At 34.9% G+C, this 12,876-nt stretch overlaps 1 protein-coding gene across 3 annotated transcripts in view; it reads right to left on the minus strand.

The window, feature by feature from the left end:
* The window catches only part of RB1CC1 (RB1 inducible coiled-coil 1), a 94,154-nt gene that overhangs the window by 11,820 nt on the left and 69,458 nt on the right, over positions 1-12,876 (minus strand). For all 3 annotated transcript variants that reach the window (XM_034650174.1, XM_034650172.1, XM_034650173.1), the window contains exons 18-20: positions 12,606-12,846; positions 3,638-3,692; positions 2,588-2,635 (exon numbers count right to left, since the gene is read on the minus strand). In XM_034650174.1, coding sequence (XP_034506065.1) covers positions 2,588-2,635; positions 3,638-3,692; positions 12,606-12,846 — 344 coding nt within the window. The remainder of the gene's footprint in view (positions 1-2,587; positions 2,636-3,637; positions 3,693-12,605; positions 12,847-12,876) is intronic.

Genomic DNA, 12,876 nt, shown 5'->3' on the forward strand with positions numbered 1-12,876 from the left:
TGCTAAGCGAAATAAGTCAAGCAGAGAAAGACAATTATATGGTTTCACTCATTTATGGAACCTAAGAAATAGGAAGATCGGTAGGAGAAGGAAGGGAAGAATGAAGGGGGGGTAAACAGAAGGGGGAATGAACCATGAGAGACTGTGGACTCTGGAAACAAACTGAGGGCTTCAGAGGGGAGCGGGGTGGGGAATTGGGATAGGCCGGTGATGGGTATTAAGGAGGGCACATATTGCATGGTGCACTGGGTGTTATACGCAAATAATGAATTATGGAGCATTACATCAAAAACTAAGGATATACTGTATGGTGACTAACATAATAAAAAATTATTATAAACCCCCCCCCCCACTATTCTCATCAGATGCTAAATAATGAAAGGTGTGATTGTCATCCATTTCCTCTCCTGATGAGCACAATGGAATGGGACATGCTAGCTGATGAAGAATGTTGCCTTAACTCAGATGGGACTGTTTGTTCTTCAAACAGGCTTTAATCCATTTTTTATGCCAACACGCGATACATAGGACATGTGTCCCATGGTCTTGGGCCAGAAAGGATGGCAACGATACCTATACTTTCCAAGCACAGTGGGTCCATTACACAGTTGTACAAAACAAGGACAAATAAATGGATTTCTCTTTGTTTAATAAGTCTAATTCTGATGCTCAGAATTTCTTCCACTGCCCTCTGAATATTATCTGGAATGATGCAGGGTCTCATTAGCATTTGGAAACAAAATAAAACAACAATAAATAATGAATAGAAAGGCCTAAAAGTGTAGCAACTTATTATCAGAATCATCCAAATGGTCTATATGCTGTCAGTGAAGACAAGTCTGACTATCCATCTTCTAGACCATATTCAATTTTATTTTGATGTTTAAAAAAGCTTAAGTTTTTCATATATTTATTATAAATGAGGGCTTAGATTTAAGAAAACACTGTGTGAAAACAGTTGTAAATTGTAAATTGATATGAAAGTATGCTTTCACTGAGACACCTCTCTGGGTGGGAGTGGGGTACTCTCTGGATCTGAAGGGCAAAAATCTTTCATTCATAAACACTTCCCAAGCATCAACTGTGTACCAGTTACTACTATTCCAGGTGCTAACAACAGACAAAATTGACTATAACCCTTGCCAAATACAGCCTATATCCTATTGAAATACTGCATAAAACAGCATACTGAATGATGTTTGGGATAGGCAACTCTTCTCAGTCTTTTTTGAACAACAGTTTGCTCTCCTTATAAAAACAGCAAATAGGGGCGCCTGGGTGGCACAGCGGTTAAGCGTCTGCCTTTGGCTCAGGGCGTGATCCCGGCGTTATGGGATCGAGCCCCACATCAGGCTCTTCCACTATGAGCCTGCTTCTTCCTCTCCCACTCCCCCTGCTTGTGTTCCCTCTCTCGCTGGCTGTCTCTATCTCTATCGAATAAATAAATAAAATCTTTAAAAAACAAAAAACCCCAGCAAATAGCCTTAAGATTATCTTGGTGATAAATTAATGATTGACTAGAATGACTACAGACTAATTGTCTATATGACTGATGACTGTAGAATTAAGATGTAATTTATTGCTGTTTAAGTTGGGGAAGAAGGGCCAATGAAAGAAAGCAGATGTTTCCCTACAAGACACAATCTTTAAAAAGCTCAATTCTAATCAGTACCTTAAAGCTTTTCAATCAAAAGTATTGAACACAGGCCTTAGATTATTCATTTTTGTAAATTACAACTATTAGAACTTAAAAAAAAATGAATTGCTTTATTAAAGCATGTAAGTTCAACTGTGTAACTTTAAGTAATTGGTTAAGTTTGCAGGTTAGAGTAGAACCAAGATTAATTCAGAAGACCATACAGTGTCTCATGCATGGTATCAAGGTCAAACAGTATACATAAAAAAAAAAAAAACCAAAAATAACAAAAAAAACCAACCACAACAAATAAAAATGAGAGGAAGACAAACCATAAGAGACTCTTAAGCATAGGAAACAAACAGGGTTGTTGGAGGAGAGGGGATGGGGTAACTGGGTAATGGACATTAAAGAAGGCACATGATATAACGAGCACTGGGTGTTACATAAGACTGATGAATCACTGACCTCTATCTCTGAAACTAATAATACATTATATGTTAATTACCTGAATTTAAAGAAAAAAAGGGGAAGGGACGCAACGTACTAATTATGCACACTTACATGTGAACATGTTAATTTTCAAAAGGCCTGTGAAAAGTACCTCTAACTTCGTTACCTATTTAAGAATCCTAACTTGATATTATAAATACATGTAATTATGGAATCCTGAATGATCAGCTTTTTAATCAGAAACACTGCCTTGATTTTATTGACTGATTTTAACATTAGTAAGGTAGTCCACATGGTCAGCTCTATGGCCACAGATAGTAGTAACTCTGACCCAAGGTCATCACTCTGAGAATCAATTCATTAATGACCCACATGGCCCAATGAAACTACTAGAAATAAATTAATCAACCCATACATATCTCTGATAGTATTTATAATAAAAGATAATGCAAAACATTTTGAAATGTTAACATCTATTGGGTAAGAAAAATAACTTACCAGTCTTTGATTTAACCGCTTGTTTTCTTCTTCTTTCAGCTGTAATGTCTGCGGGAGAAAAAAAGAGACCTGTGGTTTATGCCCTGTACCTTCTCAAATTGAAACTTAATAATTGTCAAAATTTCCTGAATCTTCACATTAATGTTCTGATCTAGTATGAAAAATTAGTCTTTTTTATAGGTTGTTTCCAACTGTTTTAATTATTTACAGGCTTAAGAGAGAATTAGAACAATTTTAGGTACACTTACCTAAGCCCAGAGTTCTCACAGTTTAATATGCATTACAATTACTTGTGGCACTTGTAAATATGCAATAAATAGCTGAGATCTATCCCCAAAGACTCTATAGGGGGTAGACAGGAGATAGGAATAGGTATGGCCTAAGAGGAGGATTCTGTAGTTGTTAATACACACCCCAGCTGATTCTGACAAAGGTGATCACACAACCCTTTAAAGAAAATGTAGAAAGTCTTAAAAGCCGAAGGAATGAAAAGTGGTCTATGAACAAACATATGTTAACTTTGGATCAAAATTATATATAAACTGATAGTAAAACTGGGAGGAAACCCCTTATTGCCAAATTTTTTTTGTTCAATTAATCTCTAAAAAAACCCCTTAACTTTTCTTCTTCATTATACATATTCTATTTTCACCCAATTCTAGAAAACAGTTACCTTGCTTCTGAAATACATGAAGTTCATATTTATAATGTTTTGCTACATTCTGAACTGTTATTGAATAAAACCATTATTCCATATATTCATTTTATAAAGATCACCAATCTATCTTACTGACAGAGACTTCATTTATTGGCAAGAAATGAAAATAAGACGACTGAAATACTAATACTACTGCCAAACATTTAGCCAGCTGTGTTAAAAAAAAAAAAAAAAAGACAGGATTTCTCAAAACATTAACCACAAAAGTAACCATTAAAAAAAGGATCTAATTTATAAACACAACTAGGTATGTTTTCAATATAAGGTTTATGTAACTGCATCCCCAGAGGGAACACAGCAACCACTGTAGTTCAAGAAAGCAATTTACTTACTCGTTCTAACAGCATTATTCTCTGTTTTTCTTCAGATAGCATATGAATATTTTCTCTAAAAGAGAATGATTTATTTTAGTTTCAGTTGTTTAAAATTCTGGATTATACATTTTCCAGTAAGATTTGGAAATTTAACTATTAATACAGAGCACTTAAAAAATTTAAAGGTTTGCACTAAATATTCAAAAGCAGCCTGTTTAAATTAGGATACATTTTAATGGTGTATATTCTTTGTACCAGGTCTTGAATCTAGATCTACAAACCATTTGAAATTATAAGCAAAACTTTGTGCATGCATTTTTCTAGAAATAAGGTCTTTTGAATTTTAAGTTTTTTTCCCCCAGGGATTAAGAACCACTCTTCTTCCTGTATGTGGGTTAGCCCATGTTACCAATCAAGTGTTACATCTTGGGTGGCTTCACTATTAAAACTAGAAACAAAACAAAATGCTACACGTCCTTGAGTAAGCTACAGAACTTAAAGTTTTATTTTACAAAAAATAGACCAAATACCAATGAAGACTTCAAAAATACTACTAAATGACTATAAATGTGCTAGTTACTGTGCCATGTGTGAATCTGCCCATCACACTAAAGTACTCAGAAAAGAAAAAATGTGAACAGGGTGTCGGCTTGTATTTTTACTACTATTAGGAAATAAAACTGTGAGACAAAGTATAAAATATGATTTGATATATGTACACACTGTGAAAGCAGACCTTCCACTGAGTTAACTAACAGCTCCATCACTTACCTTTTTTGCAAGGCAGGGCGAACACTGAAATTCTACTCTCCTATCAAATTTCAAATATACAACACAGTGTTATTATTTACTGTCCACACGTTCTATACATCCTCAGGTCTTATTCACTGTATAACTGGAAGTTTGCAACCTTTTTCCCTCACCTCCGGTCTCTTGGCAACCACTTTTCTACTCTGAGTTTGACTTCTTATTTAAAGAGTCTACATATCAGGGGCGCCTGGGTGGCACAGCGGTTAAGCGTCTGCCTTCGGCTCAGGGCGTGATCCCGGCGTTGTGGGATCGAGCCCCACGTCAGGCTCCTCTGCTATGAGCCTGCTTCTTCCTCTCCCACTCCCCCTGCTTGTGTTCCCTCTCTCACTGGCTGTCTCTATCTCTGTCAAATAAATAATAAAATCTTTAAAAAAAAAAAAAAGAGTCTACATATAAGGTATACTATGCAGTATTTGTCTTTCTTAGTCTGGCTTATTTTCCTTAGCATAATGGCCTCCAGGTTCATCCACATTGTTTCAAAGGGCAGAATTTCCTTCTTTCTTATGGCTGAATAATAATCCATTATATATTTTTATTCACCATTTTCTTACCCATTTTCTTTATTCATCCACTGAAGAATACTTAGGGTGTTTCCATATGTTGACTACTGTGAATAATGCTGCAATGAACATGGGAGTACAGGAATCTCTGAGATAATGGTTTCATTGCCTTTGCATGTATATACCCAGAGATGAGACTGCTGGATCATATGGTGGCTCTACCTTTAATTTCTTGAAGAACCTTCATACTGCTTTCTATAGTGGCTGTGCCAGTGTTTACATTCCCACAAAGAGTACATGAGGGCTCCTTCTTCTCCACATTCTTGCCAGCATTTGTCATCTACTGATTGTCTCTTTAATAATAGACTTCCTGATAGAGATGAGGTGACTGGTATCTTGTGGTTTTATTTTTATTTCCCTGATGATTAGTGACACTGAGCACCTTTTCATTACTTGTTGCCCATCCGCATGTCATCTTTGAAAAAACATCTAATTTTTGCCTACTTTTCACCTGGGTTGTTTCTTTGCTGTTGAGTTGTGTGAATTTGTTATGTATTTCAGACATTAATAATTTATCAGATATATATGATTTGCATATATTTTTTCCCCACTCCATAGGTGGCCTTTTCATTTTATTTATATATAGAAGCTTTTTATAGTCCCACCTGTTTATCTTTGTTGCCTTTGCTTCCAGTGAAAAACCCCAAAATCACTGCCACAGCCAATGTTAAGGACCTCGCCTCCTATATTTTCTTCCATGAGTTTTATGGTTTCAGGTCTTATGTTCAAGTTTTTAATCCATTTTGAGATGATTTTTTGTGTATGATGTAACACAGGGGATTCAATTTCATTTTGTATGTGGCTATCCAGTTTTCCCAACACAATTTATTGAAGACACCATCCTTTCCCTATTAGTTTTCTTGGCTCCCTTGTCAAATTTTAGTTGCCTAATATATGGGGCTTGCTTTCTGGAATCTCCATTCTGTTCATTGAGGTATGTGTTTATGCCACCTGTTTGATTACCGCAGCACTGTAATACAGTTTGAAATCAGAAGTGTGAGGTCTCCAGCTTTGTTCCTCTTGCTCAAGATTGCTTTGGCTACTCAGTGTTTTGTTGTTTCACGTGAATTTCAGGATTGCTCTTTTCTATTTCTGTGTGAAATGCCACATAAGTTTTGATAGGATTGCCTCAAATCTGCAGAATGCTTTGGTTAGTAGATATTTTAAACAATATTAATCTTGCAATCCATGAACATAGGATACCTTTCCATTTATTTTTGTGTCGTCTTCAATTTCACCAATGTCTTATAGTTTTCACTGTACAAATCTTTCACCTCCTTGGTTAAATTTATTCCTAGGTATTTTATTTTTTGATGCAATTGTAAATGGGATTGTTTCCTCAGATCTCTTTTAGTTCATCATTAGCATATAAAAACATTACCAATTTCATGTCCTGTAACTTTACTGAATTTATGATTAGTTCTAACAGTTTTTGGTGGTCTTTAGGGTTTTCTACATATAACATCATGTCATCTGCAAAGAGATAATTTTACTTCTTCCTTACCTATTTGGGGTTTTTAAAATTTCCTTTTCTTGCCTAATTGCTCTGGCTAGTACTCCATTACACTATGTTGAATAAAAACGGCGAGCGTGGGCATCTTTGTCTTATTCCTGATCTTAACAACTTTCAGCTTTGCACTGGTGAGTATGATGTGGGTTTCCTACATAGGTATATATAGTGCATATAGTACAACCCTTATATAGGGTTTCTTATTGAGGTACATTCACTCTATACCTACTTTGTTAAGAGTTTTTATCATGAAAGGATGTTAGAAATTTTATCAAGTGCTTTTTCTTCATATATTGCAATGATTAAATGATTGTCGTCCTTCATTTTGTTAATGTGGTGTATCACATTGATTTGGAGATACTGAGCTACCCTTGTAGCCCTGAATAAATCCCACTTGATCATGGTGTATGCTTTTTTTAAAAAAATATTTTATTTTTAGGGAGAGAGCGAGTAAGAGCATGAGCTGGATGAAGGGCAGAGGGAGAAGCAGACTCCCTGCTGTGCAGGGAGCCTGATGTGAGACTCAATTCTGGGACCCTGGGATCATGACCTGACTCAAAGGCAGACAATTAACCAACCGAGCCACCCAGGCACCCTGTATACTCCTTTTAATGTACTGCTGAATTCAGTTTACGAATATTTTACTGAGGATTTCTGCATCTGTTCATTAGGGATACTGCTCTGTATTTTTCTTCTCCCTTGTCAGGTTTTGGTATCAGGGTAATGCTGGCTTCATATAATGAGTTCAACAGAGTTCTTTCCTCTTCTAAGTTTTAGAACAGTTTCAGGAAGTTTGGTATTAGTTCTTCTTTACAAAATGTTTGATAGAATTCACCAATGAAGCCATCCAGTCCTGCACGTTCTTTCCTGGGAGGTTTTTGATTACAGATTCGATCTCCTTACTATTAATTGGCCTGTTCAGATTTTCTATTTCTTCATGATTCAGTCTTGTTTGGTTGTTTGTTTCTAGGAACGTATCCATGTCTTCTAGATTGTCCAATTTGTTGGGAATAATTGTACATAGTTTCTCTTATGATTCTTTGTAGGTCTGGTATTAGCGGTAATGTAGTGTTGTAATTTAATGTTTTAAAATTCTTCTTCATGTATAATTCCCTAATTACATTTTAAGCAACTTGACTGAGGCAGGAATTTTATCTTCTAAATGTTAATTCCTGTAGGAAGAGGATTTGCCTAACCCAAGGTCACAAAGACTTACTTGTAATTTTAGCTTTTACATTTAAGTCCGTGATCTATTTTGTTAAGTTGTCTTGCAAGGTAAATAGAAGATCCAATTTCATTCTTTTGCATGTGGATATCCACCTGTCCCCGCAGCATTTATTGAAAAGGCTATTATTTCTCCACTGAATTGTCTTGGCACCTTTGGCCATAATGCAAAGGTCCAACTGACTATAAATGTAAGGGCTTATTTCTGTATTCTCAATTCTATTTCAATACACATATACATTCACATCTATAGATATATAAACACATGTATATAGATCAGGCTACTGCCAGACTATCTTGATTGCCCTAGCTTTGTATTAATTTTTCTAGTAAGGATGTGTGTGTTTCCAATTTCATTTTTCTTTTTTGCATATTGTTTTGGTTATTTGAGTTCGCTGCATTTCCATATGAATTTTAGGACCCACTGTCCACTTCTGCAAAAAAGGCAAATTTTAACAGCAATATTGTATTGAATCTGCAGATCACAAGAGTATTGCTACCTCAACAAACTTAAGTCTTCCTTTTTTTTTTAAGATCTCATTTTTAAGTAATCTCTACACCCAACGTGGGGCTTGAACTCACAACCCTGAGATCAAGAGTCATATGCTCTACAGACTGAGTCAGTCAGGTGTTCCAAGATTAAATCTTTCAATCAATGAACATGGGCTGTCTTTTTAGGTCTTCAATTTTGTTCAACAATGTTTTATAACCTTCAGTGTATGAGTCTTGAACTTCTTTTGTTAAACTTATTCTTAAGTATTTAGATTTTAGTGAAATTTTTGAGACTGTCAATATACAAGATCATGTTAGAGATACAGATAGAGATCGTTTTATTTCTTCCTTTCCAGTATGGAATGGATGCCTATAATTTCTCTTCCTTGCCTGAATGCCCTTTATAGAAGAACCTCAACTGATCTTTTTCTTCTTGATTTTTATAGGAAAAGCATTCATTCTTTCATCACCGAGTCTGATTTTACCTGTGGGCTTTCTTAGATGCCTTTTATTAAGCTGAGGAAGTTCTCTTCAATTCCTACTTTATTGAGTGTTTAAATGCTTTCCCTTTATTGATACTAATATGGTATATTACATAAACTAATTTTTAAATATTCAGCCAATATTGCATTACTGGGATAAACCCAGTAAGAATCCCTTTTATGTATTGTTGGATTTGGCTTACGATTCGTATTTGTTGAGAGTATCTGCATTGATAGTTAGGAGATATTTTCTTAATGTATTAGAACTGAATTCGATGTGGAGTTTCTCATTCAGTAGGACTCGGAAGGTTCTCGGAAGGGTTCTAAGGTTTTAATTCCTAAAGAGTTTATTGCCAGTTCTGATATTGCTTATTTAGAAAAGGAACTTGAAGAATGACTGCTAAATTACTATTTTTAATTTTTCTAAAATAAGCAGTTAGTTACTTACACTTTAGGAAGTCTAAATAACTTTAGAAACACAAATAGAAAATTAAGGGGGAATTCCTAAAGTAGGCTGAAATAAGTAGAAACCTAGCACATTTAACAAGCAATTAGAAAAGGACCAAGTTGGCATTACCAGCCCTAGCTTCAATTTCCTTTTTCTTAGTTTCATTGAGGTATAATAACTGATACACGCAAAAATCTGCACACATTTCATTTATGCATCTTGATGAGTCTAGACATATGCATACACTCATACCACCACTGCAACCAAGGAACTAGATATATCCATCAAATTAAAAAATTTCTGTGTGTGTGTAAGAGAGAGACAGAGAAAGGAAGAGAGAAATTTTGAGTTAACACTTATTAGTTTTTTCCCTGTACTTCCTTACTCCACATTCAAAGTAGTCTACTTTAAGAAATACTGCATGTTAAAAATATTCAGTCTTTACACATCTATAATATTTTTTGGTATATAAGATAAAATATAGGTTACTCCAATGTCTCATGTCTTTTTCCAAACTGATTTAAAATGCCATTAATTTCCATACATCCATGGGTTTATTCAAGACAACCAATTCTAGTAATCTATTTACCTGTGACTTTATCAACAATATATAAAGTTAATTATCATCTATATAGCTTAAGACTATATCTTAACACCCAGCAGGATAAATTCCTACTCACTGGTATTTTTTGAAAATGTTATCAACTGTTTTTGCACACTTATTTTTCTATATGAATTTTCACAACATCAAATTTTAACTACTTATTCTGTTGAAATTTTAGTTGCACATAGATTAAACAACTGAATAAATCTGATGAGAAAACAGTATCTTTACAATACTGTTTTCCATTCATCTTTAACATTCAAGCCTTTTAATATCTTTCATAAAGTTCTACAGCTTTCTCCACAAGGGTCTTGCACATTTTTTGTTAAATTCATTATTAACAAATTATTTCCTTAAATTTTCATTGGGATCTCATACACCCACACACACATGTATACACATATACACACATATATGTATATACATACATACATATTCAAATCAGCTTTTGCTGATAAATATAAGCAAACTGCTCTATTTTGATATATTTATATATCAAATATATCTATTTGATATATTTATGACATACATTCTGATGTCTTATTTTTAATAGTTTGTTAGGTCTATGTGGTTTGAAAAGCATATTATCATGAAATTGTGACAGTTAAGACTTTACTTGCCAATCTTAATGTTTACTGTCTTGCAGAATAGTGATGATAACAGCTGGCATTCTGGCATGCTTCCTAAAATTATGGAAAATGCTTCTAAATGTTTCGACATTGAATATGTTTGCTCTAAGTGTCTTATGTATACACTCTCAAACTAAGAAAGTTCCCCTCTATTCCTAGTTTGCTAAGTTTTTAAAAAAATATTTTTAATGGGCACTGACTTTTATCAGTTGTCATTTCTGTATCCAGATAATCACATAATCCTTTTCATGTGATCAGTGAATATGGTTACACCGAGATATTCTGAGGCTTAATTATTATCGCATTCCTGAAACACTCCCTTGAGTCATAATGATCATCTTAATACTCCATTGTATCTGAAATGCTAAAATTGTCTTTTGGATTTTTTACACTTATATTCAAATGAGATTAACCTTTTTATCTTATTCTCTGTAAGTTTTAAAACCATACCTGTGGTTATGGTTCTATTCATTCCACGTATTTACTTGTACCTTCTTTTTGCTTGATATTTTATTTATCATGGCTCATGTACTTTTATCAATTTCATTTTCTAATACATATACTTCAGATTATATAATTCTTCCAGTGTTACCACCTTCATTATATCTCTCATTTTTTGGTAACTTTGTTTAGATTATTAAACAACTAAATTTCCATTTTCTTATCAATACCTATATTGAATATATAGATAATCAAATTTCCAAATGTATCAACTTCTGATTTTCAACTGCTTATGTTTAGTGGCCGGAATTATATCAATATCTAGAACTTTGAGACTTCCTTTATGATCTGGTATACAGTGAATTTCCTAACTGTTTCTCTATTGCTTTATTTTTTACTTCATTGAGTCCCGAGAGGAAGAAGTTCTGTTACTGTGGCTCTGAAAAGTTCTCATTCTAGTTTTAATCCATTTTTCATTCATACATAATTGATCAAAGTCCTATTTTCAAGCATCTACAAGTAACAACCAATTGCTTATGGTAAAATTTGCCCTCTCTACACATGAAACTTTTTCTTAAACTTGTAAAAACCTTTTGCTTTGAATGGTTTATATATTTTTTCCCTTATCATTTTTCTTTAGGTGCTTTTCATATGTAGAATTCAATTGGATACTTTTTTCCCCTGAGAGATTTTGTTGTGGTAGGTTAGTTAACTTTTCATTTTCTTTTTTTTAAGATTTTATTTATTTATTTGACAGAGAGAGAGCCAGCCAGCGAGAGAGGGAACACAAGCAGGAGGAGTGGGAGAGGAAGAAGCAGGCTCCTAGTAGAGGAGCCTGATGCGGGGCTCGATCCCAGAACGCTGGGATCATGCCCTGAGCCAAAGGCAGACGCTTAACGACTGAGCCACCCAGGCATCCCTAACTTTTCACATGTTTTGACTTATTTCTGTCATTTATGTTTTCTAATTACCATGGGCTCTCTAGACGCTTCTGCCTTGCCTTTCTGAATTAGTTTATTTGCTCTATTTTTCACTTACATTCTTAAAGCCTTATCTTTCCAAGACTCAAGTTAACCAGTTTCTACTCCTTTCTTTTAAACTAAACAGAAAGCTGCATACATTTTTACTTTTCAAAAAACTCCTCTGCCTTCCCCAACCCAATGAACACTCACCAAAATAAATATATTTATTACTACAGTAACACCTTTTCCTCCTAGGTAATGGACCTCAAAATTTAAATACTTCCTGTAAATAAAAACAGCTTGACACTACTGCAGTGATCCTTATCCTGGCAGCCTATGAAAACTTTGGTGCACATATAAAGTATGAAACAGGCCAAAGTGATTCATATATATATATATATACAATCGTATATACACAATCGGCTGTATTAAGATATTTCTCAAATTTGGGGCGCCTGGGTGGCACAGCGGTTAAGTGTCTGCCTTCGGCTCAGGGCGTGATCCTGGCATTATGGGATCGAGCCCCACGTCAGGCTCCTCTGCTATGAGCCTGCTTCTTCCTCTCCCACTCCCCCTGCTTGTGTTCCCTCTCTCGCTGGCTGTCTCTATCTCTGTCAAATAAATAAATAAAATCTTTAAAAAAAAGATATTTCTCAAATTTATAGCTTAAGCGAACTTATATGGCACAATTTTCAGAAATATGGGCAGTGGGCAACCAGGAATGCTACATATATTTCCTATCTTTACAGCTTGTAGTTTACAGAAGTGCACTAGTGGTTTAAAAGCCTGTATTACTTAAGGCAGTTGAAGACATATGTACTTACTGTACAGACATCATGCTTGTTTCCATTGCTGAATCCACTTTTCCTTCATCTTGCGTTTCCATGGCTGATCTCTCTGTTTCACCTGGGAGTTCAGGTGCACAAGCTCCATAAAGTTCTGGGGCTGCAGCTACATACGCTGAAGGAACAAAACTGCTACTACGCAACTTACTGACTTCTTCTTCAAGTTTTTTCTTTTCCTCAAGCAAACGGGCACGATCTTCAGATAGTGACTCTATCAAATCTGAAGGCCCCCCCAAGTTGAAATAACATT

The sequence above is a fragment of the Ailuropoda melanoleuca genome, unplaced genomic scaffold (genome assembly GCF_002007445.2).
Source record: "Ailuropoda melanoleuca isolate Jingjing unplaced genomic scaffold, ASM200744v2 unplaced-scaffold11384, whole genome shotgun sequence".
Lineage (NCBI taxonomy): Eukaryota > Metazoa > Chordata > Mammalia > Carnivora > Ursidae > Ailuropoda > Ailuropoda melanoleuca.